Genomic DNA, 26,061 nt, shown 5'->3' with positions numbered 1-26,061 from the left:
TATTTTTTTATGAAGGTAACAAGAGACACAAGTAACACTGACAACACACAAAGGTATGTGTAGACTCTCAGTCAGTAATTGGTGATAAGAGGACTTTGTTGAATCTACTCGCTGACCCTAGTGCTGATAGTGACAGTTTCATACATTTTACATTACTAAGTAAGGGCTGCAAATTGTAACTTAAACATCTCAAGAATATTTAGGTCAATACGATATCAGAATTATTTTTTTTTTTTAAAGTCAGTGGGCTGATACACTGTAATGTGTGTTTTCATTAAAAATGAGCAGCTGCCTAAAAAAAGAAAGAAAAAGCTGTAACATTTTAGTATTTTTATATGCACTTCCAGGTATTTTATATTCACTGGCATTTTATCTGCTTTTCATGAGCTTATTTCTTTTATTTGCATCTTGCATCAGTCATTTTAACCACAATCTAGACTCTAGAGAGAAAGTCTGTATGATTTGAGAGGAATTTGCATGTTCAAAAAACAGTTGAGGACTAACGTAAAAAGTCTTTGTATTTCAGTCTAAGGTGTGAATTTATGGAACAGCTGTAATGAGGAACTGAAAACATGCAGAACACTTAGTAAGTTTAAAAAACAACAACTGAACAAATATAAAAATGTATAATCAGAAAGAAACATAATAGGAGGACAGGACAGGATGTGTAAGTTGTTTTTGTTTTGTATTGTTTTGCTTTTGTTGTCCTGATGTTACCTCTTGAGGTCAAATAGGACGTGTTGTTAACAGTGTCAACATTATAAGCTGTAGCTACAGCCCACACCTTTCTGCAGAAATCTAAGTTGTGTCATTGTGTTGTTTTCAACTGTAGTGTTTGAGTATCTGCCTCTTCTCTTATGTGTTTATGTATGTATGTGTATATATGAATGCATACATAGGACATATACATCTTTATTTAAACATATGACCTAATTATTTCTGTATATGATTGCAATTAAATGTCCGTTTCATTTTGGAATAATTGCAGTGTTAATGTGCAGTGTAATTAGACGGTGGGCTGGCTTCCAACACTGAGGCTGAGCGGATCCTGTGACCTCCCGACAGTCTGTTCAAGATGGCCGCTTGAGTGGAGCATTTACACATCTTCAATAAAACTCATCCAACAGCGACCGCTTCGCAAACAACTTTGACGGGTCTTATCACAGGATGAAACGACCATACCGGCGACGGTTGTTCCTTTGTCGACACGGAAGATGAGCGTTACCGTTGAGGACGACGTCGGAGTTATGGAATAAACCAGGTTAGCTAGCCACTTTAGCCAGCTAACGTCTCCAATAACTAACTAACAGGCTAATGTTAACTTTAGCTACACCTGCTTTAATCACCACCAGGTGACAAACAACAGGTTGTGTATCGGTGGCTGACTGTTTCAGGGGTATAAACGGTTAGTTAGCTGCTAACAGCCACATAATTAACGTTGATGCTAAGTGTCAATGTGTTTGTTATGGTGATATGTTAAGAGTTGCTAATGTTACCTGCTAACGTCAGCGGTTTAAACGGTCCAGACAACCGTCCGACTTCATCCTGAAAAATGTCACCCAAGCTGCCTTTTTGTGGTTTGTGGAGACTTGACAAGTGTGATGTTTTTAGAGTGAAGCTATAAATCAGAGGTGGAAAGTACATTCACTCAAGTATTGTACTTCAATACATTTTTAGGTACTTGTATTTCCATTTGATGCTACTTTATTTCCACTCCACTACATTTCAGAGAGAAATATGACTTTCTACTCCACTATATTTATTTTACAGCTTTAGTTACTATTCAAAAGAAGATTTGACACAATGGATAATATAACAAGCTTTTAAAGGTGCTATAAGTAGGAATCAGAAATTTATTCTCATTAGTGACACCAGTGGTTGTTAAATGAACTGCAGTCAACAGCTCACTTAACAGCATGTAGACTATTGCAGGTGATGTCTTTTTCCTCACTTACACTTCTCAAATTAACATAAAAGATCTCTAATGTTGTGTTTTGCACCGTGTTTCAGCAAAGCATTTCTCACACCCAGTCAGCCCCCTCCACCCCCGTGTTTGTTTTTGTTTGTGTGTGTTTGTTCGCACACTCACACACAAACACACATAGAGGCTCACGCTGTGGCTGCTGGCTGGTGAGAGGCAATCCGCACCATCCAAAATATGTGTTAATCAACCACCTGAACCTGACCCGACCCACAAACCACCAACTTTCTTTTACCAATCGTGTTTACCAAATACCGGTGGGCTCAGCGAGCTGTGGCCTGGGATCAATGTGCTGTGTCACTCATTGGCAATAAAAAAATGATTGAAAATGTAGATTGTGTCATAATTCTCACAAATAGAACCTTTAAAATACAACACCTTGTTAAAGATTAAATCAGTGGTTTCTAATCTATTTGGCTTCTGATGTCTTACAAAAAGCAGTGTGTAGTCGGGATCACAGGGTCTAGATGTAATTTTACAAATTTGCAACTAAGTAATTGAACTTTATTTGTGGAAAAATCACATCAGACAAATTATTATTCTACGCAGAGTATTTTTTTTGTCTTAACATGTCTTGACATGATCTTTAAAGTTGAAAAAATGTTTGTATTTATGATTACTCATAGTCAGAAAAATAGACTGACAAATGGTTACTGTGGAAAAAGTTGGAAGTGCATTTTTAACTGTGATGATAAACAGCAAGACATGTATTTAGTAAGACTGACTTCCTCATTCCCATCCATATATAGCTTACATTGGTAAACAATTATTGTGTGACACAACAGTACGGAGAGGTTTATTGGTGGATGAGAGAGGAATAAAGTTGTTTGCTAAATTTAACCACTTAGACACATGTTGGTCTGTGGAAAGAGGAGGCTGCACCAGCGGTTTAGAGCTCCTCAGTGTCCTTGGATGTTGTGAGTCTTCTACAACCTAATGCTTCTTTATTGATACAGTTGTTGAAGTTGTTAATCTGTTAAAGTCTACAGTGCTTTTCTACACAGACGTGAGGACGAATTAACACAAAGATGTATGGAGAAATCTGTTATCTGATTTATAAGTCTCAGACACCTCAAAAGTAATCTGTTTTATGCCATTTTTGGCCTGATTCCTCATAGCAGGAGCATCTCTATAACTTAATTTAACTATTAACTACTAAATTATCTGGACTATCTTTGGCTATACTTCAACTATGTAAAGTATGGATTCAAGGTTTTAAAGGAAACTGCTTCTCATTTTGAACATTCAGTCTGCTCTTTATCAAGGGACTGATTTTTAGAAGTATTTGATGTTTGCCTTCTCTTTTAAGTGAGTTATTTTTAACTATGCTTGATATTTGCTTTCCTATAAATTGACCTATTTTTATTCCCAGTATTATTAACCCATTTCTGACATTCCATGAATCGGGTTTAAAAGGAAGGGCAATTTGGCTTTTCTCCTCTGCATGTCTTAGCATGAAGTGATCAGTATCAAGTATGATTTGGCCTGGAGATTCTTATGTTTATTATTGATTTTACAATTGAAGTTGAACTGTGTAGGAGTGACAATGTTATGGATCTGCACATCCAGACACTTGAAGCTCCATGGGTGATGGCGCTGTGAGCTATTGCAGGCACTGAACTGCCAGACAGTGCATCAGGGAGAGTCCTACCGTGCCACAAAAGCACATTATTATACACTTTTCTTCCTGATGCTCGTTATTCGTGCATGTTTCTTCCTTATGTTGTAACGCAGACATTGAGAGTGTTTGTGGCTTATGTTTGTGTTTCTTTCTTTAGGCGAGAAGAAGTCAAATCAATTGTATTTATATAGCGCCAAATCACAAAAGAAGTTGTCTCAGGGCACTTTTCATATAGAGCAGGTCTAGATTGTACTCTTTATTTTACAGAGACTCAACATTCCCCCATGAGCAAGCACTTGGCGACAGCAGCAAGGAAAAACTCCCCTTTAACAGGAGGAAACCTCGAGCAGAACTGGGCTCTAGGTGGGCGGCCATCTGCCATGACCGGATGGGTTGAAAGCGAAATAGGGAGGGAGGGAGGAAAGAGAGAGACAGAGAAGCACAGCAAGAACAATAATTACAATAAGTGCAAGTGCAACAAGCGCAACCACAGATCCATAGGTAACTGTGAGACGAGAAAGCACAAAATTACGGGGAAGATGCTAAGTTAGTAACATGAATTAATGGTACATGAATGTGTACAGATGGAGAGGATGAAAGAGGAACTCAGTATATCAATGGAAGTCCCCTGGCAGTCTAGGCCTATAGCAGCATAACTAAAGGCTGGTCCAAGGCAAGCCTTGGCCGGCCCTAACTATAAGCTTTATCAAAAAGGAAAGTTTTAAGCCGACTTTTAAACTTAGAGAGGGTGTCTGTCTCCCAGACCCAAACTGGAAGATAGTTCCACAGGAAAGGAGCCTGATAGTTGGAGGCTCTGCCTCCCCTTCTACTTTTGGAGACTCTAGGAACAACAACTAAGCCTGCATTCTGGGAGCGCAGTGTTGCAATATTATGTAGGTCAAAAAAGGTAGTCCTTGAAATTTGATTTATGTGGGAGTTAAAGGACATATCCTTATCAAAGATAACTCCCAGATTCCTTACGGTGGAGCTGGAGGCCAAGGTAATGCCATCCAGAGTAGCTATATTATTAGATAAAGTGTTTCTAAGGTGTTTAGAACCAAGCACAATAACTTCAGTTTTGTCTGAGTTTAGTAGCAGAAAATTGCAGTTCATCCAGGTCTTATGTCCTTAAGGCATGCCTGGAGTTTAGTTAACTGAATGGTTTCAACTTGCTTCATTGATGAATATAATTGGGTGAATAGTATTGGTCCAAGAACAGTACCTAGTGGAACTCCGTGCCTAAGTGTTGCGTGCATGGAAGATTCATTGTTAAGGTGTATAAACCGAAATAGATCTGATGAATAGGACTTAAACCAGCTTAATGCAGTTCCTTTAATGCCAGTTGAAAACATAAATATTAATATTTCCCTCTGGACAAAAGTTGATTCTCGGTCATGCTGTGCTTTCTGTAGCTTGCTCAGCTGAAAAAGCTGCAGGCGGTCTAAAAGTAGACAGTGTAACTCCTGTGCAACATAGAAAAGGAAAGTCATGATATTACCCTCAGGTGGAAAAAATCTCAATCTATAGAAATTGTATTGTAGATAATACTGAATTAAATGACTGTGCCCTTGACAAGTTGAGAAGTACCACATTTTAATAATCTTGTATAAACCACTTTCCTACACAGCAGAAGACAGTTGATTCATTTCTGTCAGCAAAAATGACAAATACATATGGTCGCTGGTTATTACATTAGAAAAAAATCACATGATGCAACACAGTCTGTTTGCTGTGAAACTCACAGTCTGTGTGAAGCTAATGGAGACAATTCTTCATTCCTGTGCAGTTTGTACACTGTACCTGTAACCAGAGGGGTGATTATCAAAATATACTGTGCGTTAATTTAGAATTACAAATTAGATGTAGGGTGTTGTAAAGACAAGTCCATATTCAAGGATGTCCTGCAAAATATGAATGACATCAAACTAACAGGAGTGTAATACAATATTGTGGTGTAGTTTAAAAGTTGTTTTTTCTCAGCCTTAAAGGCTGTTTCACAGTTAAGTGATACTATTTTCTGCACTTGTACTGTTCCAGCTGGGTGACATGAAAGCCTCAAATTCACATTACCGTTGACTGTAAACAGAGTGTTGTTACACATAAACATCCTCTGAAAGCTCCAACAACCAAGCCCCAAATATGTACACATGTGATGATGGACTTTGTCGCCAAAGCTAGAGTAACTTCTATATGCCTCTGTGTCATCTTAAGTCCGTTGCTATGTCTTAGTAATTATTTACACAGATTTTAGGTGTGGTTGGTACTTGCCGGTTATCAGATTATGAAGCCTGATTATGTCAGCATGAACCCGTCTGCCCTGCCTAAAATTATATGTATGAAAGCCCTTCTTTAGTAGCTAAGGGTGAGTAATTAGTGTCAACTTATTAAGTTTTCACATGCATATGCACATTTTTTTCTTTTTCAGTACTTTCCCTTATGTTTAATTTTCTAAATAGGTGTTGCCAAAAGGATGAATTCTCCGCTGCATAAGGAATGAATAAACAAGAATGTCAAATGGGGTTAATGTGTCGAGAACTGACCTAGATTCTTGCTCCTTCAGGATGTTTTTTTTTTTTAAATCAAAAGACCAAAGAGACTGAAAAATCATACGTTCTCTTCTCAGAATTACAACATGTCTTTTTCGTTTATTTTTAGGAATTGGAGGGGATCAAGGGCCCTTTGTTTTAGCCCAGTATGGACAGCTTCTTCAAGGCAGCAGTATGTGATCTGGATAAACTGCTGGATGACTTTGAGCTCAATACTGGTGAGATTATTCACAAAACACATGTACAGTTACATCTGATCCATAATTTTGAATGTGTGTGTTGTTGCAAAGCCATTAAAACAACGACAAAAAAGAAACTGAGTCTCTTTCACCTCTCTAAATGATCATTTTAAAGTTTTATCTGAACTTGTTTTGATCTTTTTCTTTATCACAGAGGAGCATGAATGCAAATCGGTTTTCCTGAAGCCTTCAGCGTACCCCTTCTCCTCTCTGGGCCCTCAGTGTTTGTCTTCCGAGGCGTCCACTGTCCCACCGAACCTCCCTGACCTTAATTCTCTTCATTATGGTTCTGCCACCAGCTGTCCCGACAGCTCCACCAGTCACAACCGCAGCACTGATGACAGAGAGGTCAAAGGTCAGCCTCTCACCGGAGTGGACCTTCTCTCCTCTGTGGATCGCAGGCCCGCTAAAAGCTCTGCGCCTCCCTGCCCCGATCGGGCTCTGAAGCCGGTGTGTGACCTTGTGAATGACACAAGCTCAGCCATCCTGGTCCGGGCCAACAGCCACGATGCTTTCAGCGAGCTGGACATGGTGGAAAAGCAAATGGAGGAGGAGGAGACGCTGCTTGTGGACTTCAGCAGCCCTGTGGTGAGTGTACGTGGAGAGGAGCAAGGGGGGCTTAGCCAAAGCGCCGGCTGTAGAGACACCACGCAAGAGCAAGCCTCTGCAGGGAAAGACGAACTGTTGGGTCTAGAATCACAGGAGCAGGTCGGTGGATACTCTGCCTCACTCTGCCTGCTGGACGTTATTCTTCCTGCTGCTGTGGAGACGAGCTGCGAGTCCACAGATGAGTCACTGTCACTTAAGACCACAGAGTCAGCTGACAGAGAGGAGAAGGATTGTGAGGAGGTGGCTTGCATAAACCAAGTAGTGGATGCCTCCTTAGACCACTGTAAACAAGAGGGCAACCTGCCTGTTGAAAGCAGTAAAGAAGTTACAACAACCTCAGAGAATAAAGAGGATGAGTCAAAAGAAACTTTGGAGAAATGTGAGGGAGAGTCTATAAATGCAGCAGCCTCAGAGAGTGAACCAGTGGGTTTGTCATGCCTGCCCATAGCTGTATCCATGTGTGGAGCTCTGGTGAGCCAAAAGACCACAGAAGATGAGTCGGGGGAAGCTACAGAGCAGTGTGAAGAGGCAGACGCATCTGAGAGCACAGAGGCAGACTCCCTGTCAGCCTTGGAAGCCAGGGAGAACAGGTCCTGTTTAGAGGAACCTGCTGACTCGGGAGTCTCTGTGTCCCAGCAGCTCGCAGGGGGCCGGCTGTCACCAGAGGGGCAGCAGCATCTCTCTCCTGAACCCGCTGCTGTCGCCCCCCCTGCGGACCTTCCCTCCTCTGATCGCTCAGAACCCAGCCCAGTCGACCCTCCCGAGTTTGGCTTCGAGTATCTGCCGGAGAGCGACCAGGCCGAGATGCTGGTCACAGACGAGGAGTTGGATGCGTTCCTGCAGGCGCACACGGAGGCAGAGCAGGATAGAGGCGTCTCTTGTTGCAGCAGCTCTGGTGATTTTACTCAACCCGAGAGTCTCTCAGAATCCAACGGGGATCTGGAGGACAGGCTCGCAGAAGAGGAACTGAGGATCTGTAGTCGGGCGAGACGAGAGGAACTAGAGGGCCTGGCTTCCCCAGAAAGTGACAGAACAATATGTGTTTCTGTAGAGGGAAGTTTAAACCCTGATGCTCCGTCACTATCGCAGGACTCGTGTCAAGAAGAGCCAGAACTCTCCTCTGGGGGAAGCCATTCTTTGACCAGCAACACTTTCCAGTCCCAGTACAGCAGTAGCTCTGATCAACAGCCCTCCTATGGAGGTGCCAGACCTAAACAGCTACACTGCCAAACTGCAAGATCTCAACCAGCAGGGGAAGAAGAGGAGCAGGCTCAGGTGCTCAGCGGTGGAGCCGGCACAGTAGAGGCTGAAGAGAGTTCACCCACAAGCCCCGGTCTCATAGAAGAGCATTCCAACATTAGCCCGATATACGCAGCTCATGAGCATCAGGATTACAGCGTGGGGTACGACGAACTCTCAGAGCCCCCGCCTTACCCCGGGGAGCCCCCCTCAGAAGGTGCCAGGTCGGTGAACTGGAAGAGAGAGGGAGCGGAGGAGCTGGGGTGCAGGCAGCCTGCTTGGGTGCCGGACTCTGAAGCTCCCAACTGTATGAACTGCTACCAGAGGTTCACGTTTACCAAGAGGCGGCATCACTGTCGAGCCTGCGGGAAGGTACGTCAGTCAGCTTATAGGCAGACATTTATCTGAATTCATTGTATTTTATAGCAGGAATGTTGTATGTGGAAACTCTCTGGTGAGATATAAATATAAGTAGAAAGCACAAAGGCTCAGTGTAAATCAAGAACATGATTTTGAGAGTAAAGTGTCTTTATAGCTGCAACAGTCAGGTGATTAGTCGATCAGGAAAAAAAATAAGACACTATTCTGATAATTGATTAATTGTTTCAGTCACTTTTCAAGCAAAAAAGCTAAACGTGATAGTTTTAGCTTGTTAAATGTGAGGAGTTGCTGCTTTTCTTTGTCATATAGGACAGTAACTGTTGGTCAGAAAAAAACAAGCCTTGGACTTTTATAGACTAAACGATTAATCAAGAAGATGATCTGCAGATTAATAAATAATGAAAATAATAGTTGCAGCCCTAAGTATCTTAACTTCTTGACCCCAAGCACACTGCGTAGTTGCAAACTATGATCCACACTTCACTCCACATGTTCTACACTTTGAATGAAATATGGCGCCTGTGTAGTTAGTTGAATTAACAGAAAAACACGAGGAAGCTATTAGAAAACAAAGAAAACACTACATGATACTTGTATTACAGTATTTTGACGGGCAGGTAGACATCCAGTCTTTTAGTATTTTCCTCAGGACCAAAATATAAACCAGCTTTTTTGCAATAATTGTCTTCAAAGCTGTTATTTTGCTGACAGAACCATGCAGTGCTTGTGGGTGTGTTTGTGTGTGTGTGTGTGTGTGTGTGTGTGTGTGTGTGTGTGTGTGTGTGTGTGTGTGTGTGAGAGAACTCGAGGAATGCTTCAGATTGAATTAATTGAAATCCTCTGAGACATAAGATTTGCACCTGGTGTTAAGAGCCTTCTCGTCTATAAATATGACTTAACTAAATTTACCAAAATATAGAAAATCAGCTTCAGTTATGTGCTTGTTTTACATGATTATTTATTTTTTCTGCTATTTGTTTAATTGGAGATATAAAATGAGAAGTGACGTGCCTTTTTTTTTTTTAACACTATCTGAAGTCAAAGTCTTATGAAGGTGGCGTGTTTTAGAAATAAAACAGATTATGTCCCAGCTCCAAATATAGCACAGTGGATTCATGTAAAAGGAGAGCATGAGTCAGCAGTTCCTTCCGCAGCCCTCCTATAGATCTGTACCGAGCCATGTGTCCTAAAGCTGGAGTTAAGTCCTTTAAGGCCAGCGATTAAAACAGCATTAGAGAGGACTGTTTAAGATGTGTTATTGTTCACAGCACGACTCACTCGCCGCTTAAGGGACTATATACACACAAAGATGTGTAGACACACTGTAAACAACTGTACTCTTTCTTTATTTATGTGGATTTACTGTCCGTGCAAGCTGCTCCGTAGCACGTTTTTCATCTCGTCATTGTCGTCCTCTCTCCTCTGTGGCAGGTCTACTGTGCCGTGTGCTGCAACAGGAAGTGTAAGCTGAAGTACCTGGAGAAAGAGGCTCGCGTGTGCGTCATCTGCTTCGATAGTATACACAGAGGTAAGCCCCCCGGGATCGGTCTGATTGGAGATCTGGCACAACCACAAAAGTTTCACTTCAACGTTTTTCTACAGAAACGTGTTTCCAAGCTAATCCAGATGTGTGTGAATATGGTTTCAGTATTCTATAAGGGGAAATACCGCACTATCACAGTCTGTCAGGAGTCGTTTGATTGCTGAGAATCACTTCATAAGACAAGAGATGCTTTAATCTTTTCACCGGAGCTTTGATCAGTTGTAAATTATTGATAAATCTGTTGTGTATGCTCAACTTCATTATATATGCATTTCATGGAGGAAGATACAGTGCTAGAAGCCTGTGATTTTTTTTTTTGAAGGACCTTTTTAAACAGCTTTTTCAATTATGATGAATTTAATTATATTTTTTTATGCTAGAGTGCACAGAATTTCCAATTAGCATTCATTTGTTTTCCTCCGTTGTGGACAAAAGAGCAGACATCCTCCTGCTCCTCCTCCTCTATAAATGATAATTAGCATTCGCTCTTCTGCTGTTCCTTTTTATGAAGTGCTTGCTTGCTTACGGAGGATTAACTGAGTGTGTAAACAGAAGTGTATGGATATAGATTCTTAAGAGGACGATCGGTTGGTTATATACTGAAATTTGAGTTGTAACTAGAAGTTTTTTTAACCCACCAAATGCACATGTGCTGAATCAATGTACACAACACTTTAAAGCTGCACTGATCAATATACATGTCTGCCCGTCACTGACTGACTCACTGTGTGTTGGAGTCCCCCGTTAATTAAATCCTCAGGGGGTGTTTACGTCATGATTGCAAGATTGTCAGAGGAGCATGTGGAGAGGTTGTTGTTGTTGTTGTTGTTGTTGTTGTTGTTGTTGTTGTTGTTGTTGACCCGGTGCGTGAGGGCCGCGGCCTCGGTGCCGTCGGGGAGCGTCATGTCGCTCCTCGGGATGATGTCGGCGGCTCACCCGGCGGCAGCAAGCCTGGGATTGCTGCACATGAGGAAACTCCAACGTTTGTTTGTGTGGCTTCGGACGAACAGTCAATCAATCACAAAATACTCAATACGGAGTGAGTCTTAGAGAAATGAGAGACATCCGCAGATAGAAACAGATGAAAGAGCAGGGGGCGCTAACAGATAACTAGAATAGTTCTTACAACTGCATTTTTAACCTTTTTTTGACTCAAACCATGTCATGTGATGCTACTTCAGTACACTTTAACAGTAAATATTACTGAGACCACTACAGAAAATTGCAGATGAACACGTAATATCCAGGAATTCACATTACAGACGCTACCACTGACGATCCTTGTAACAAACCGGCCACAGTTTCTCACATTGATCATAAACAGTCCAGCCATATACTAGGTTTTGACTTAATCTTGTTATATTAGCAGTGGATCAAATAGCAGGGGGTCACTCTGATTCAGTCTCACTGCGATATCTCACCACAGCAAACAGACACAGTTAGCTGTAGACTAGCTGGTGAACATAGCGGAGCGTTTGGCAGCTTACGAGCCAAATATTTCCCCTCAGGAGTTTGTGGAGATGAAAAAAGCTTAAAAGAGAGTAAATATCAGACTTACAGTCATCAGCGACTCCAAATGAATGATAATGCTGCTCTGAAGCTGCTTGATGTGTAAATAAGCAACTGTTTGCCTCATGAGCTTGTTCACCTTATCAGCTTTAGAGGATGATGTTATGTCAGTGTTGTGTTTACAGATTTTTCCCCAAATGACTAAAAAAACCAAATAAAACTGGTTTAATATCTGACGGTTGTCAACAAACCGCCCTGTTTCCCCCCCAGGAGATTTTACTGCATCTGTATGGTCTTTTTTTCTCTAAACCCACGAGTTATCTTTAAAACTTTAAAAATAGACCGAACTCACTAAGTTGTCATTAAAACTTAATAACATCACATTTACATTTTCATTATGCAGTTTATGAATATTTAAGACACGAAACACAAAAACTGTCCTGTACAAAGTAGCTCAGGGGTTTTTCTCCTCATGTCCCTCTGAACATTTATTAAACATTTAAAAACCCTCGTTTTTAGGAATTTTATCTTTTCACTATTCTTTCACTACAGCTTATTGGCTTCTTTTTATTTTGCACATTGTGAAAAAAAATTAAAAATCAGATGTATTTTGTTTCCGTTTCTGTGGTTTATGTGTCTGCTTTAATGATTAAAGGCACCTTTTTACACTTAAAAGACTGCAGCAGAGATATAAAGAGAGAGAGACGGGAGGGGGAAGATGGATGGAGACGGCTGGAGAGAGAGGGAGGAGAGTTATAGCAGGACATTGGCATTTGTCCTTGATTTTGTGTGTGTGTGTATATGTGTGTGTGTGTGTGTGGTACAGTACTCGCCTAACGCAGTAGACATGTGATGCTCACACACACTGTCTAAATTAAGAAGAAGGAGGTGATCCACTTTCTGTAGCCGGTGGTCGCTGGAGCGGCGTGCGATGCGATCCCTCTCTCCTCTCCGTCACCTCTCTCTCCTCTCTCTCTCTCTCTCTCTCTCTCTCTCTCTCTCTCTCTCTGCTCTCCATCTCTCTCATCCGTTGGGCGAGCTGCATGTGAGACTTACCGCACACACACACACCCCAGCCTAAAGCTAACATGCTATTAAGGCTAACAACAGACGTAGACTCACGGAAATTGAGCGAGGAGCAGCTTCAGGGAGTCTTAAGTGATAACGGCGTCTAAAGTCAGACTGAGGAACAGACTTGTGATGAAGTGGACCAGTTGAGTTTTAGCAGAGAGGATGATGAGGATGAGGTAAGACGTGTCTGATTTATTGATAAATATACTGTTGTTGTTGTTTTTGTGTTGCGATAGAGAACAGTGTTTGTTTGTTGTTGTGTTTATAGTCTATGTAGATGAAGTGAATGCTCATTTCTAGTTGATTTTTAAAAAGGAATATTTATGTTTGTTCATGTTACACTTAAAATAAGATCACCAGTGTATTTTTTGCTTGTACTTGAAGTCGTTTATGAAATGCCCTGGATGACTTTTTTTTGTGCCTTGTCATCCCTTCTTTTCAGAACAAGGTGAAACATCTCTCAAGGGACAAAAGACCTTTTTTTTTTTTTCATTAACAAGGGGTCTGAATAACTGTAACGTCTTTGCGACGTACTTCCCTCCGATGTGTTTCCTGCGCTTTTGTAAACCACACTGTAGTTGTTGTCAGTTTACACCGGATCGATAAGGATCTATGATGCTTAATCAATGTAATGTAGACGAGTGCAACATCAGCATTTCTGGGAGTGCAACCGGAAAGGCATTGAGTAGCCTTCTCAGTCATAACCGGCTTTCCTGGAAGTAACAACTCATGTCTGTCCTGTTTGCAATAAACCTTTTATTCATCAGTTCTGTGTAATGAGCCGTGGGGTGAAGCTGAGTCGTCCACTATTCGATTCTTCTTCTTCTTCTTCTTCTTGAAAGCTTTATTTGATTCAAATGTGACTAATTAACTGGCTTCATCTACGAATCTGTGACTGAACTCATGGTGTATTGAAAACAAGGAAATGCAGTCACAAGAATCCACTGCAGTATCGTACTGTGTTACAGACAGAACACTGTAGCCGCTCAGTGATAAACACAAATGACTTATTACAGTAATCACACATCTGTCACACTGTGCCTGCAGCGGTCCGCTGTTTTTTGCTGTCAAGCTTATGTCCTCTGAGCTCACGCTACAGTTCTTGATCTGATCTGATACCTGACCGCTTGGCACAAAAATATAATCTTCAGCGACAGTCGCTTCAGGCAACATCTTCGTTCTCTCTGTCATCGGAAACCTCCGATATCGAAGAAAGCTCGTAAACAAACCTCGTCGTCCTTGTGTCTGTGATGATTTATAATATAAGTGACAGGAAATGTCACTCTAAATCTTTTGGAAAATGACAGCAAAAAATATTGATACTTCAACACCAGAGGATTGTTAAAGAAAGTTCTTCAGTTGATGTGTTTACATAAAAATATTAGATCAAGAAACTGACCTGAAGCTCTAACTCATCGAGCTATTCTGACCGCTAGAGGGAAGAAAATAAATTTCGAAACAACCTCACAGCAGCAATTAGTTAAAAACAGCAACGTGCATCAGTTTTAGCCATTAGTTTAGTTAAGCTCTCCATCATTCTGCACAGGGCGCTGAATGTACAATCAGTCTCTCTGAAGCTGAGAGTAGCTGCCAGCGGTTTTAGAGCAGTCAGTGAGAGCGGAGGAACTTACACAGCAAACTCAAATCTGATGAATCAAACGGCACTGTGGTAGATAGCGTCCAGAGGGTTAAGGGTAGTGGCAGCAGCAGTGGCCATACGAGACATGGTGAAGGAGAAACAAGCTTTTTGAGTAAAATCTGATGTGAAATTTGTGCTAAAATAAACACACCTCTTTGACTTTTTTTCCTCCATGTAGCCCAGGCCCTAGAGCGGATGATGAGTCCAACGGGTCCCAGCCCGAACCCCAACGTCCCATCTGAGTACTGCAGCACCATCCCCCCTTTGCAGCAGGCCCGTGCCGCCGGCACTCTCAACTCTCCTCCGCCTACCGTCATGGTTCCCGTGTCCGTTCTCAAACAGCCAAGCAACGACAGTATGATTCCTCTTGTATACTTGTACACCGTCTATAGTTTGCTGCTATAGTTTGTTTTTTTCCTGAGCGGCGTCCTTGAAAAGACTTCCGTTATCCTCGTATCATCAGGTTGTCCTCGTGAACAGAAGCGCGTGTGGTTCGCTGATGGCATCCTGCCCAACGGAGAAGTGGCAGACACAACCAAGCTGTCGGTGACGAGCCGCAGGAGCTCACAGGAATTTGGCGTCGCACCAGACCAAACAACAGTAAGACGACGATACATCATCCACACAGCCTAGCTACAGGGAAACAACACATGCTTAGTTTTCAGGACGTTTTTATCAAAAGCCACAATAGTTGCTCTAAGAAATTATTCTCAGTGGATAAAATGTGGCTAATAGACAATTTCTCTGCTTCACTGAGCTTTCTACAGATATATAACTATTAAAAATGACTGAATTCATTTTAGTATAACTGGAATGGTACCAAAGTAATCGACTGTCTCATTTCAGCCTGGCTCAGCGGGGTCAGAGGTCGGAGTCGGTAACTCGTTGAGCCCCGAGGCTTCCGGGGTGGTAGAGGTGGTTCGGCCTCCGGTGTCCGGACCCTGGGACTACGCCCTGCTCTCTGGAATCGGTTCTTCAGTGAAGAGGATTCCCAGTCTGCTGACGGATAACGAGGATGAGCTCCCTCCTCTGCTCATCACCACCGGAGAAGATGAAGCTGGAGGTGATTGTTTATTTCAGTGTGTTTGCATAGTTTCAATCTATTCATAGCCCCCTTTCAGACATACACCTCTTTATGTACCATTCAGCTGTATGTTATTAGTCTTTGGAGCCGTTTCTAAACCACAACCATTGTCTTTATGGTGAAGGAACATGTCACCCAGTGCAGCAGTGAGGCTCCTTGATGTGTTTTTAATAGTTTTTGGACAACAACGGAGGTCTACGGCACAAAGGAATAAGATATATCAGGCTTTGAGACACACACATTACCTGTCAGTAGATCAGTTCATTGTTGGTTTGGCTCCAAACAATAATAAAAATATAGAAAATCTCCAGTCTTATCCTTCAAGGCATCACTTTGCATTGTATGCATGAAGCTCAACATGCTCTGCTTTGTTTCTTTTAGATGTTTTAGTTGAGGAAAGTCCTGCCCCGTGTCAGATCCTGCACTTATTAGAGGAAGGAGGACCTCGTCCTTTGACGTTCGTCCTGAACGCCAACCTGCTAGTCAACGTCAAACTGGTCACATGTGAGTAAAACACATCTTGAATCCTCATATCTTGGGTTATATTTGGATGCTTTTCACATACGTACTGCATGTTTCAGATAAGGTTGAGGACCATGGATGTCTTTAGATGTCCTCCCACAGATCTGGACCCTGTTAACTGTGTTTGTTTGAATCGTCAGACTCCAGTCGGCAGTGCTGGTGTTTTGGCTCTAACGGGCTTCAGGCTCTGGGACAGAGAGAGCTGGTGTTTCTGGTGGAGTGTTTGCCCGAAGAAAAAACTCTGCCAAGAGACCTCTTTACACTCTATCTCAACATTTACCAAGATGCCCAAAAAGGTAGACGGCACGTACATGACCTTTGTTGGCTTTTAGAATCTGAAATACAGTTTTTGTACCCTGGAAAAACATCGACTGCAGACTCATTATCTTCTGTTACAGGCAAGTTTTTGGAGGAGCTGGATAACGTGACGTTCACCAGCAGTTTCCTGGGCAGTAAGGATCATGCCGGGGTGCTGTTCTTCTCTCCCACCTGTCAGCCTCTAGAAGGCCTCACTCTCCCCTCGCAGCCCTTCCTGTTCGGCCTGCTTATCCAGAAACTGGAAGTGCCCTGGGCCAAAGTCTTTCCACTCAGACTGCTCCTACGGCTCGGAGCTGAATACAGCGGTGTGTGTGGCCCTCCGTGGTTTATTGTTGTTTTTGTCTTCAAACACAAGACAGATTCATGTTGAGTTCACATCAGTTCAACAGGCATTTAACACTGTTACACACATTTTTGCTATCTGTTTTTTCAAAAATTATTAGAACTGAGACAATTAGTTTGTTAATCTGCAATTATTTTGGTCGTCAATTCATTGTTATTTTACAAGCAAAATTGCAAATTTCTCTCCATATTTTCAATTTTTGAAGTTTTGCTGCTTTTCTTCATCTTGTGTGATAGTAAATTGTATTTCATTGCATTTTGGAGTCTTTTTTTGACAAAACAAACAATTTTAAGATGTCACATGGGGCTTTAGGAAATTTTGATTGTAAAAAAATGATTTTTTTTTTTTTTGGTATTTTCTGACATTTTATAGATGTATATAGAAATTATTAAACTGATTAATTGAGAAAATATGTGAAAATAAGTGAAAATAATTGTTAGTTGCAGCCCTAAAAACTATTTTGACCAAAATTATCCCTCAATGCAAAAATAAAATAATTTTATGATACTTTTATTTTATGGACTACGCCTTTAAAACAAACATAGATTTTTATACTTTGCAGATAAAGACAGATAAATAATAAATTATAGTAATAACAAACTTAATTTTCCTCTTTTCTCTTTTTCAGTGTATCCCACTACATTGGTTAGTGTTCGTTTTCGGGACTCTGTGTATCGAGAGACGGGACACACCATTATGAATTTACTGGCTGTAAGTATCATAACACAAGCAGACATCTGTGTTGTCATCATTCAGATGCAGAACTGAAGCTCTGTGCTCTTGATCTCACTGACGCCACATTTTAACATAATTTGTAATTAAGTAGCTGAGGAGCTCCCGTCTACTGTTAATCATTCTCTACAATGAGGTTATTTCCCAGTTGCACTGAACACTGTTTTGTTAAAGTCTAGTTAAAGAAAATTAATTTAGATCATCACTCGGTAATTGTAGATCATTGCTGAAGCTTCCTTTCTTAATGAAGACTGTAAACACTCAGATATTTTTAAGTTTGGATCGAGAGGCAGCTTTCAGACAGACGTTAGTTGCCCACTGAGACCAGAATGAAGCTTCCACTCCGTTGCAGCTCGATCTGCGAATATCTGACGCAGTTAGTTGATCACACGATACTTCTAAAATAAGATAAACATGTCGGCCTCGGGCAGTGTGTCAGCTGGCTCGACTCCTACCTAACAGGAAGAGAGCGGTTGTGGTTTTGGATGAAAGCTCATCTCGAGTGGTGTGACATTTCCTTTGGTTCGCCTCAGGGATCAGTTTTGAGTCGCTTTTGCTTTTTTAACATTTCAACTCCAAAACTTTTTAAATACCAACAGTCATGATAGCAGATGCACATTGTCGGCCTTTGTGGCACCCTTTTATATACAAACATGTAAAATGTTTTTATATTATAAATATTTTGCAGACATGATTCATAACTTCTAAACTGTTTGACCACAGGACCTGAGGAACTACCAGTACAGTCTGGCGGTCGTGGAGGGCCTGAGGATCCACATGGAGATGGGCCACAGCTACATCGACATTCCCAAAAGTAGCTTCAATGAGGTAAAAGAGCTTTACAGTAAACAAAAAACCCCCAGTACACACAGCAGTGCAGCACAGGAGGCTGTTTTACAGATCATAAATGATTGCTGCTTGAAAACTGTTGCATTTGTACCAAAGACCTGTCTGGATGTCTGCAGGAACGCCCACATGTCAGTCACGGATCCAGTCATTAAAGTTGTAACAGAAAGTCTGTTTGTTTTTAGACTGGAGTGCTGCTCTGCAGAGTCGAGTCCAGTGCGCCCACTGGTGGTCAGAAAGTATACTGCAGCAATACTAGTGATTAAAATGAAAGTCTCATTTCTACATCTTACATTCTGCTGACTGAATCAGGGGTTGAGATTTCCTGCCTCACAGTGACGGTAGGACTAGTTGTTTAGGGCAGATTGTAGGGAAGGAGACGGCTCTTCTGTAGGCGAGCATTAGTGACTTTACCTTGATGTGAGCAGCAACAGAGAGCCAGTGGAGAGTAATGAAAAGTGCAGTGACATGAGCAGTTTTGGGCTGGTTGAAGAGCAGACGCGCTGCTGCATTTTTGACCATTTGCAGAGGTTTTACTGTTCATTCTGGCAGCCCTACAGGAAGCACTTTACAGCAGTCAAGACGAGAGACGTAGTCATTCAGATGAGGCCTGATGTTTCCTGATGTTTATATAGTGTGAAGCAGTGAGAGATGCAGCAGATTTCTAGCAGACTTAGTTGGAGAGAGCAAGGTGGAACTGAGCAGATTTTACATGGTTTATATTGATTTTTTCTGTCTGAATTTCTTGTTAATTTATGGCTGTGTGACGTCATTTTTTGCCAGCTTATAGGCTGCTGAAAAGATTGTCTACAATCCAGTCACTTCTTATTTTCAACAGTCTTCCTGTCACATATTTCATGAGCAAATCTGTAACTGAAGTGTTGAGGTTTTGTGACACTGTAATATGTAGCTTATCGGATTAGTGCAAGCATGATTCACAATAATATCTTTATTTATATAGCACCTTTTTAAAAACAGAGTTTACAAAGCGATTTGACAGACAAACCAAAGGCAGCACAATACAAAAGCAAAGACACATGACACAGAAAGCAATAAGACGATAGAAAGACAACATCACATAAAAGCAGGTCTGTAGAAATGGGTTTTTAGAAGTGATTTAAAAGACGTTACTGATTCTGCTGACCTTATCTCATTAGGCAGGTCGTTCCAAAGCCGAGGGGCCCTCATGGCAAAAGCACGGTCACCTTTAGTTTGAAGCCTTGACTTTGGAACAGCCAGAAGGGCCCCAGCTGAGGATCTAAGGCCGCAGGCCGGCTCATACGGGGTCAACATATCTGTTATGTAGCTTGGACCCAGATGTGCTTTAAAAGTGATCAGTAAAATCTTAAAATCAATTCTAAAACCACACACAAGTATGGTGTTTGTTTTTAATTATAGTGAACTGTGTCACAATGAGCGAGAATAAAAGGATCTCATGTTGCTAATGTGGTGATACTGGCTCCAGGTTGATTGAGGACAACACGTCTTCTGGTGTTTTACAGATGCAGAAGGTGGTAAATTCATCCAACGAGCACGTCATCAGTATCGGAGCGAGTTTCAGCTCTGAGGCCGACTCTCACCTGGTGTGTTTCCAGAATGAGGACGGAAACTATCAGACGCAGGCCAACAGCATGCCTGGAAAGACCCGCACAGGTGAGAGACATCAGTGTCAGAATAAAGAAGACAGGGACAAGTAAGCAAAATAACATCACAAATATTGAAATTATGTAATGGTTATTGTTGTCTCTTGACTCTGTTTTATATAAATAGTTTATTCTGTGGTGATGTGTGTTGTTACAGTGACTGGAGCCAGTTTTGTGGTGTTCAATGGAGCGCTGAAAGCCTCCTCAGGCTTTATTGCCAAGTCCAGCATTGTTGAAGGTGACGTGACTGATTTGTTGACTCTTATTCCATCTGATCGAGTCTGTGAGTTAAAGGATTGGTCTTAAAACAACAGTCAGGTTCCCAAATGAACAATGAAAGAGGTTTTGCTCGCTGTAAGCATTCCTTCTGTTCATAATGACCATTTAAAAAAAAAACAACAAAAAAACCCCTCCAAACACAATGTAAGGGATGGGAGCCAAAATCCACAGTCCTCGGTTTGTGCAAAAATGTATTTAAAAGTTTATCTGAAGATAATATGAAGCCTCAGCTGTCTGAGTTAGTCCAATAAAGTGGATGTTTTTCACAGTTTTTAGCATCAAATTTCCTCTTTTTATCTCTTTTTAAAGAAGGAAATTGGAACTGAAATGACTAACTTTGATAGATATCCACCTGACTAGTTTGCATGACTGAAGCCTCATATTGGCTTCAAATACACTTTTTAATAAATTTTTTCAGAGAAGGACAACTGTGATTTTGTTCCCAATCACTTACATTGTAGAAAAGAAGAAAAATAAAAGTAAAAAAACAGCTTCAGTGTTCATTTGGGCTGTTACGGCCCTGGACAAGCCCCCAAAATTATGTAACGGCCCTCTAAACCAGCTTGCCCACAGAAGGGCCCCGACATAAATGAGAGTCAGGATTTACCACAATAATTAAACAAATTTATTAATGAAAACAACCACCAAATAACAGAAGCTGGTGAGCTGGCCAAAAAGAACAAAAAGAAGAGGAGACACCCAGACCAGCCCACAAAGGGCCGTAGGATCTGGGCTCTCCTCTCTAACCTAAATCCACATAACTAAACCTAACGGGAGAGAGCACAAACAAAGGGTCAGTAATAAGGCTGTACATATCCCATCCAGCAGGGGGGGAGTATGTCACATGGGCACCTGACTATTGTTTTATGACAAACTGTGAACCCGTCCTTTAAGATAGAACATGATAGTTTGCCTCATATTGTAAAATGTTTGTTGTCGGACCAGCCTAACTGGAATCTTGTCTTTGTACGTCAGACGGGTTGATGGTGCAAATCCCTCCGGAGACCATGGAGTCCCTGCGCACCGCGCTGAGGGAGCAGACAGACTTCCACATACCCTGCGGCAGGAATGATGGAGGGGAGGTCAGAGAGAACGTCACCGTCCGCTGGGTCAACTGGAGTTCGCCTGTCAACACAGGGTAACGGCACCTCACCCAGTTCACACATCCAAACACAGAGCTGTTTACACACTGTTGTGAAACCTGTTCACCGCTGCACTTCTATCAGGCCGTAATCTCTCTCTAATCAGCTGTTCATGCAGAGAGAAACTCTTTGTGCTGCAGAGTTTCCACAAGTAATATCACGTTTCTACTACTTTATTGTTTTTGAGTTTATGTAGCCACAGAGAAGTAGCTAATAAGGTCAATTAATCGATTAGTCGAGCAAAAAAAACACCAAAGATTGTCGGTCGGACAGAACAAGATATTTGAAGATGTTATTATGGCTTCTGGGAAATTAAAGGACAGTTTTTCATTACTTCTTGACATTTTATTGACTAAAAGGTTAATTATCATTGTTAGTTGCGTTAATTGAAAAGTACAAATAAAGAAAGTAGTAAAGGAACCTCAGCATTTCAGAGATGTTCATTCTTGTAGTCTTGGAAATTAAAAAAATATGTTTGTCAAGTCTGTCTTAAAACAATATTCAGATGCTGGAACTGTATGTACATTGACATTTTTTGCTCGCTGTCATCATTCTTCCTGTTCATACTATTCATGCTATTAAGAGAATCTCTTCAAAATCCAGTCCTCACATGCCAAAATGTATTCAAAAGTTTATTCAAAGCTAATTTGAGGCTTTAACAGTCTTGAGTTAGTCAAATCAAGTTATTGTCATCCAAAGTTACAGTTTTAATTGTACAAAATTCACTCTTCTGGTTTCCCTGCACTGTGTTTCTTTGCTGAGCTGCATCGGAGGAGTAAAACAAAGGACGACTGTAGATTTCGTCGCCATCTTTTACACTGAAACTTCATCAGGAAGATCTTTTAATGGCCTGTATGAACATGAGGAATGATTACAGCAAGAAAAACCTGATTCAGTGGCCATATGGGCTCCTGGCTAGAGCTAAAACTAATCAGCAATTATTTTGATTGTGGATTAATTATTTTATTTTCATACAAAAATGCCAAACATTCTCCAGGTTTCCAGCTTCTCAAATGTTCTTCTTTGTCATATACAGTTATGTCAATGCATCACGTTTGGCTGTCAGAAATTATAACTGGCATTTTTCACTATTTTCTGACATTTTATTGACTAAACAATTAATCAAGAAAGTGTTAACCAGATTAATCAATAATGACAGTCATCATCAGTTGCAGCTCTACACGTCATTAGTGTTTTGAGACGGACGTAACAAAGTGACCATATCCTTTAAAGTTCAAATAAAAAACAGAAGAGCTGAGACTGATTTTGCTGAACTTCGTCAGGTCCAGTTTTCGTTCACAAATGAATGAATGAGTGTTTGTGTTGTCAGGAAACTGCAGATTTGTTAATACTGTAGTTTGTAGCAGTCGAAAATTCAATCATGGTCAGATTTTTTAAAGACAAAAACTTTATTGACTGCACATACATCGCTGGAGTTTCCCTGGTCACCGAACTCTGAAGGGAATGAATGGATTTGTTGTTGGTGTTGCTCGCAATTATTTTTATGAGCCACGTTTTTTCACTCAAACACATTAGTGGTCAATTTATCTGCAATGTGATTTTTCTGCAGCATAAGTAGCGCGGTTGATGGAAAACCTCTGGACGGAGTCCGCAGTGTGAGGATGCAGCAGGACGCCGAGTTCGAGGTGGACGGACGCACCATCCAGTGCACTGAGGTGAGTTATTTACACTCATTTCACACACTCAGCTCTATTTTGACCATCTGGTTAGAATACGTGTCAGATTTCAGTGAACACACATGACGAGGCTTTACCGTAAATGTGTTGACAGTCCAGGTGTGTGTGTGTGTGATCTAACCTTAACATCCCTCCAGGTGTTCTACCAGCTGAAGACTCCAGACTGCAGCCTGGCGTCGGTGCTGCAGTCCTGCAGCGTGTTTCAGAAGGAGATCGCTTTGGCCGCGTGCAGCGCTCTGACACCTCATCTCGCCGTTCTCACCTGCAGCGGCATCAACTCGCTCTCCCTTCGCATCTCCACACAGGCCGACATGGTAATAATGATGATGATGTAGTTGAAGGTGGACATGTTATGGTTTTTGTTATTTTCTGTTATTTTTATAGTTATAATGTAGGATGTTAAACATGGTCAAAGCTCCAAAAGTAGTAACTTCTGCTTCCTCCTCATGATGACATCACATTGTTTGCACATGCCCACAAACAGCCGTCCACTCCGTAGCCGTTGTTGCTAAGGTTGTTCCATCCAGGGGTTGTTCACGTTGTTCACTCTCATATTTCACATCAGATTTGGGCTCCAATGTGTATAAAAGTGTTTGAGAAGTTGACATTTGGAGTAAAGAAGTGAAATCCTGCTACTATACTTTGTTTACGTAGCCTCCGGAGCCGGAGGAAGCTTCCTGAAGCGGACCAATCAGAACAGAGTGGGCTCATTGGGAGGGGGGCCTTAAAGCCTCTGGAAATGTGGCTTGAAATCATAGAAATGCATAAATGATATCAAAGTTGAGTGTCTCATTAAGCATCCACAAAAATCTGAATGAAAGTAAACATTCATATCTATTAGACTTAGCTAAACTTAACTCAAAAACAGCTCTTCCATTCACTTACATGAAACGGTTAGCATTAGCATTGCTATACTACATTTGAGCTACTTATCCCCTCCGTGATTAATACAGATTTGGATGGTGTACCCAAGTCTGCTAGTTAGCTTAACACAATAACTTTCAAACCATGTCAGGCTAATTTGAATTCTCAATCCAGCTAAAAGCAAAGAAAAGGGCACTGCATTGTTTTCTCATGGGGGAGACGAGAGTAAGTATTGTGAAGTCAGCTTGGCCGGATAGCCACGTCAATGATATTTCTCCCAAATATGACCGGGCAGGTATTTATTATGTAATAAATTCCCTTGCTTTGCCCCTTCTAACTGCTAACCTCCTAATTACTTTTTAGGTGTTTACTATATGCACATTAGATCTCAAATTACATAATTAATAGCCAATCATGAATTTGCCTTTCCAGTGGCTTTAAAGCGACAGGAGCTAAAACGGCCTGTTTCAGACAGAGGCTGAACTGAGGGGCATAAAGGACCAGTATAAGATAAATAAGGAGTTTTTAACTGTAAATCATGCAAAGATATTCCAGTAGAGCCTCAGAATATAAATATAGATGATGTGTCCCCTTTAAGTACACATGGCTGTAACAGGTGATGTAGAAAATACTCTTGTGGTTAAAGATATATTTGTGTGTGTTTGCTCACAGGTGGAGTACCAGGCTGGTTCCGGAGGCAGGCTCCTCCCTCAGCGCTACATGAACGAGCTGGACGGCGCTCTGATCCCCGTCATCCACGGAGGTAGCGCTAGCGTCCCACAGACTGCCATGGACATGGAGTTCATCTTCTACATCACAAACACCATCTAATGCACACGCAGACCATGACACACTCAAACTATGAAGAGAGAGAGAGAAAAAAAAATCCACTTAACAAAAAAAATAAAAGGTGGTCGAGCACAGAAGGAGAAGCTGTCGGTTGTAGCGGGACGTGCTAATGCTGCAGCTAATTGTGCACAGGTGGACACGCAGCCAATCAGAGAGGACAAGTAGCTGCCGGTAAAACATTCCCACTCCGGGAGGGAATGTCGTAACCTTTTTTTGTTGGATTTCGGAAGGATATAAACTGATGCGATGTTGGAACCATTGTATGTTTGTGCGTTTCGTGCTCACCAAAGCTGCTTTAATACAAGAAGCCAAACACTAAACAAGGAATACGACAACACGACCAAATACAACCAAACTATTCAAACCGTTTTTTCTTTCTTCTGCTCTGCCTTCCAGGCTCCCCGCTGGCCTCCCGTCAGCTCGGACGCACCTCGATGAATGTCTCCCCACAGACACTCTTTATCGAAATGTCTCTCATTTGGGTGTATTTATTATCTTTCAACATGGGCGTATTGAATGAAAAATAGTGAAATTGGGGGCAGGGGACATTACTGACCGCAGTATTCAGGACTTTCAGAGGTGTGATGCATATATGATCAGGTGCTACTATATAGCCGCTTCGCATACGTAGCTGGCCTGTTTTTAAAACACCGCAGGGATGAAAAGATCATCATCATCTCATTTCCTCTCAAGGTACTATGCTCTCATTTCACACGCTGGTTTTTGATGAGACTGCAACATCGGGCCTCATGCGAGAACATTTTTATATTCTTCTCCTTAACTTTAGCTCTGTGAGGTTTGCTCGTACGAGTGATCCAAATCTGATTCACCAACTCTTGGCGTAAATGGCTCATTTCATTGTGATGAATGTCAGCGGTTTGTGAGATTTGATCATTAGTATAATTGATGCCCGCATTGCTACAGATTTAATTAGCAAAAAGAGCTGCCGACAGCTGCCAACAACATAAACAAGACAGAAAATAAAGAAGGAATGATCTGAAATGAAGTAAAATGCAAAAAACAAATGTCTCGCTAAAGCAAAGCGCTACGTGATTTAGATGAAAGGTCGTAAAAGGGACGAGACAGTTATGGAGACGGATGAGAGAGTATTAAACAGATGAGATGAGAGATGCTTGTATGGACAGAGAGACCCTGAGGAAGCTGAAGGAACAACTGCAGAACTCTAATGACCTGCCAAAGTTAATTTTAATCGATTTCAGTAACATTTAAAAAGTAAAATCGTTCGGATTAAAGTTTTATTTCATTCTAAAATTACTGTGGAGAAAATCTGAACTTGACTCGTTCAGCACGTCTGGACCACTTGTGAATTTTGTTTCTACCAAAGAGAAAATAAGTGAAGGCGA

The 26,061-nt window shown here is 41.5% G+C and overlaps 1 protein-coding gene across 3 annotated transcripts; it reads left to right on the top strand.

Moving 5' to 3' along the window:
• On the top strand, positions 1-26,061 carry zfyve16 (zinc finger, FYVE domain containing 16). Of its 3 annotated transcripts, none has more exons than XM_042394754.1 (19): positions 1-53; positions 989-1,261; positions 6,258-6,366; positions 6,542-8,607; positions 10,048-10,144; positions 14,557-14,733; positions 14,842-14,978; positions 15,225-15,441; positions 15,844-15,966; positions 16,125-16,280; positions 16,383-16,607; positions 17,274-17,356; positions 18,101-18,205; positions 19,726-19,876; positions 20,024-20,104; positions 21,121-21,283; positions 22,858-22,963; positions 23,122-23,298; positions 24,521-26,061. In XM_042394754.1, exons 3-19 carry the CDS (start codon positions 6,297-6,299, stop codon positions 24,677-24,679), a joined length of 4,293 nt encoding a protein of 1,430 aa, XP_042250688.1. In that variant the 5' UTR covers positions 1-53; positions 989-1,261; positions 6,258-6,296; the 3' UTR covers positions 24,680-26,061. The 3 variants fall into 3 exon arrangements, with proteins under 3 accessions (XP_042250688.1, XP_042250687.1, XP_042250689.1); XM_042394753.1 differs by lacking the exon at positions 1-53 and adding an exon at positions 587-667; XM_042394755.1 differs by lacking the exon at positions 1-53 and adding an exon at positions 593-667 and having other exon boundaries at positions 1,002-1,261.

The sequence above is a fragment of the Thunnus maccoyii genome, chromosome 19, assembly GCF_910596095.1.
Source record: "Thunnus maccoyii chromosome 19, fThuMac1.1, whole genome shotgun sequence".
In the NCBI taxonomy this organism is placed as follows: Eukaryota; Metazoa; Chordata; class Actinopteri; order Scombriformes; family Scombridae; genus Thunnus; species Thunnus maccoyii.
Note: the sequence above shows the minus strand (reverse complement) of the source record. Positions and strands in the feature narration are given on the sequence as shown.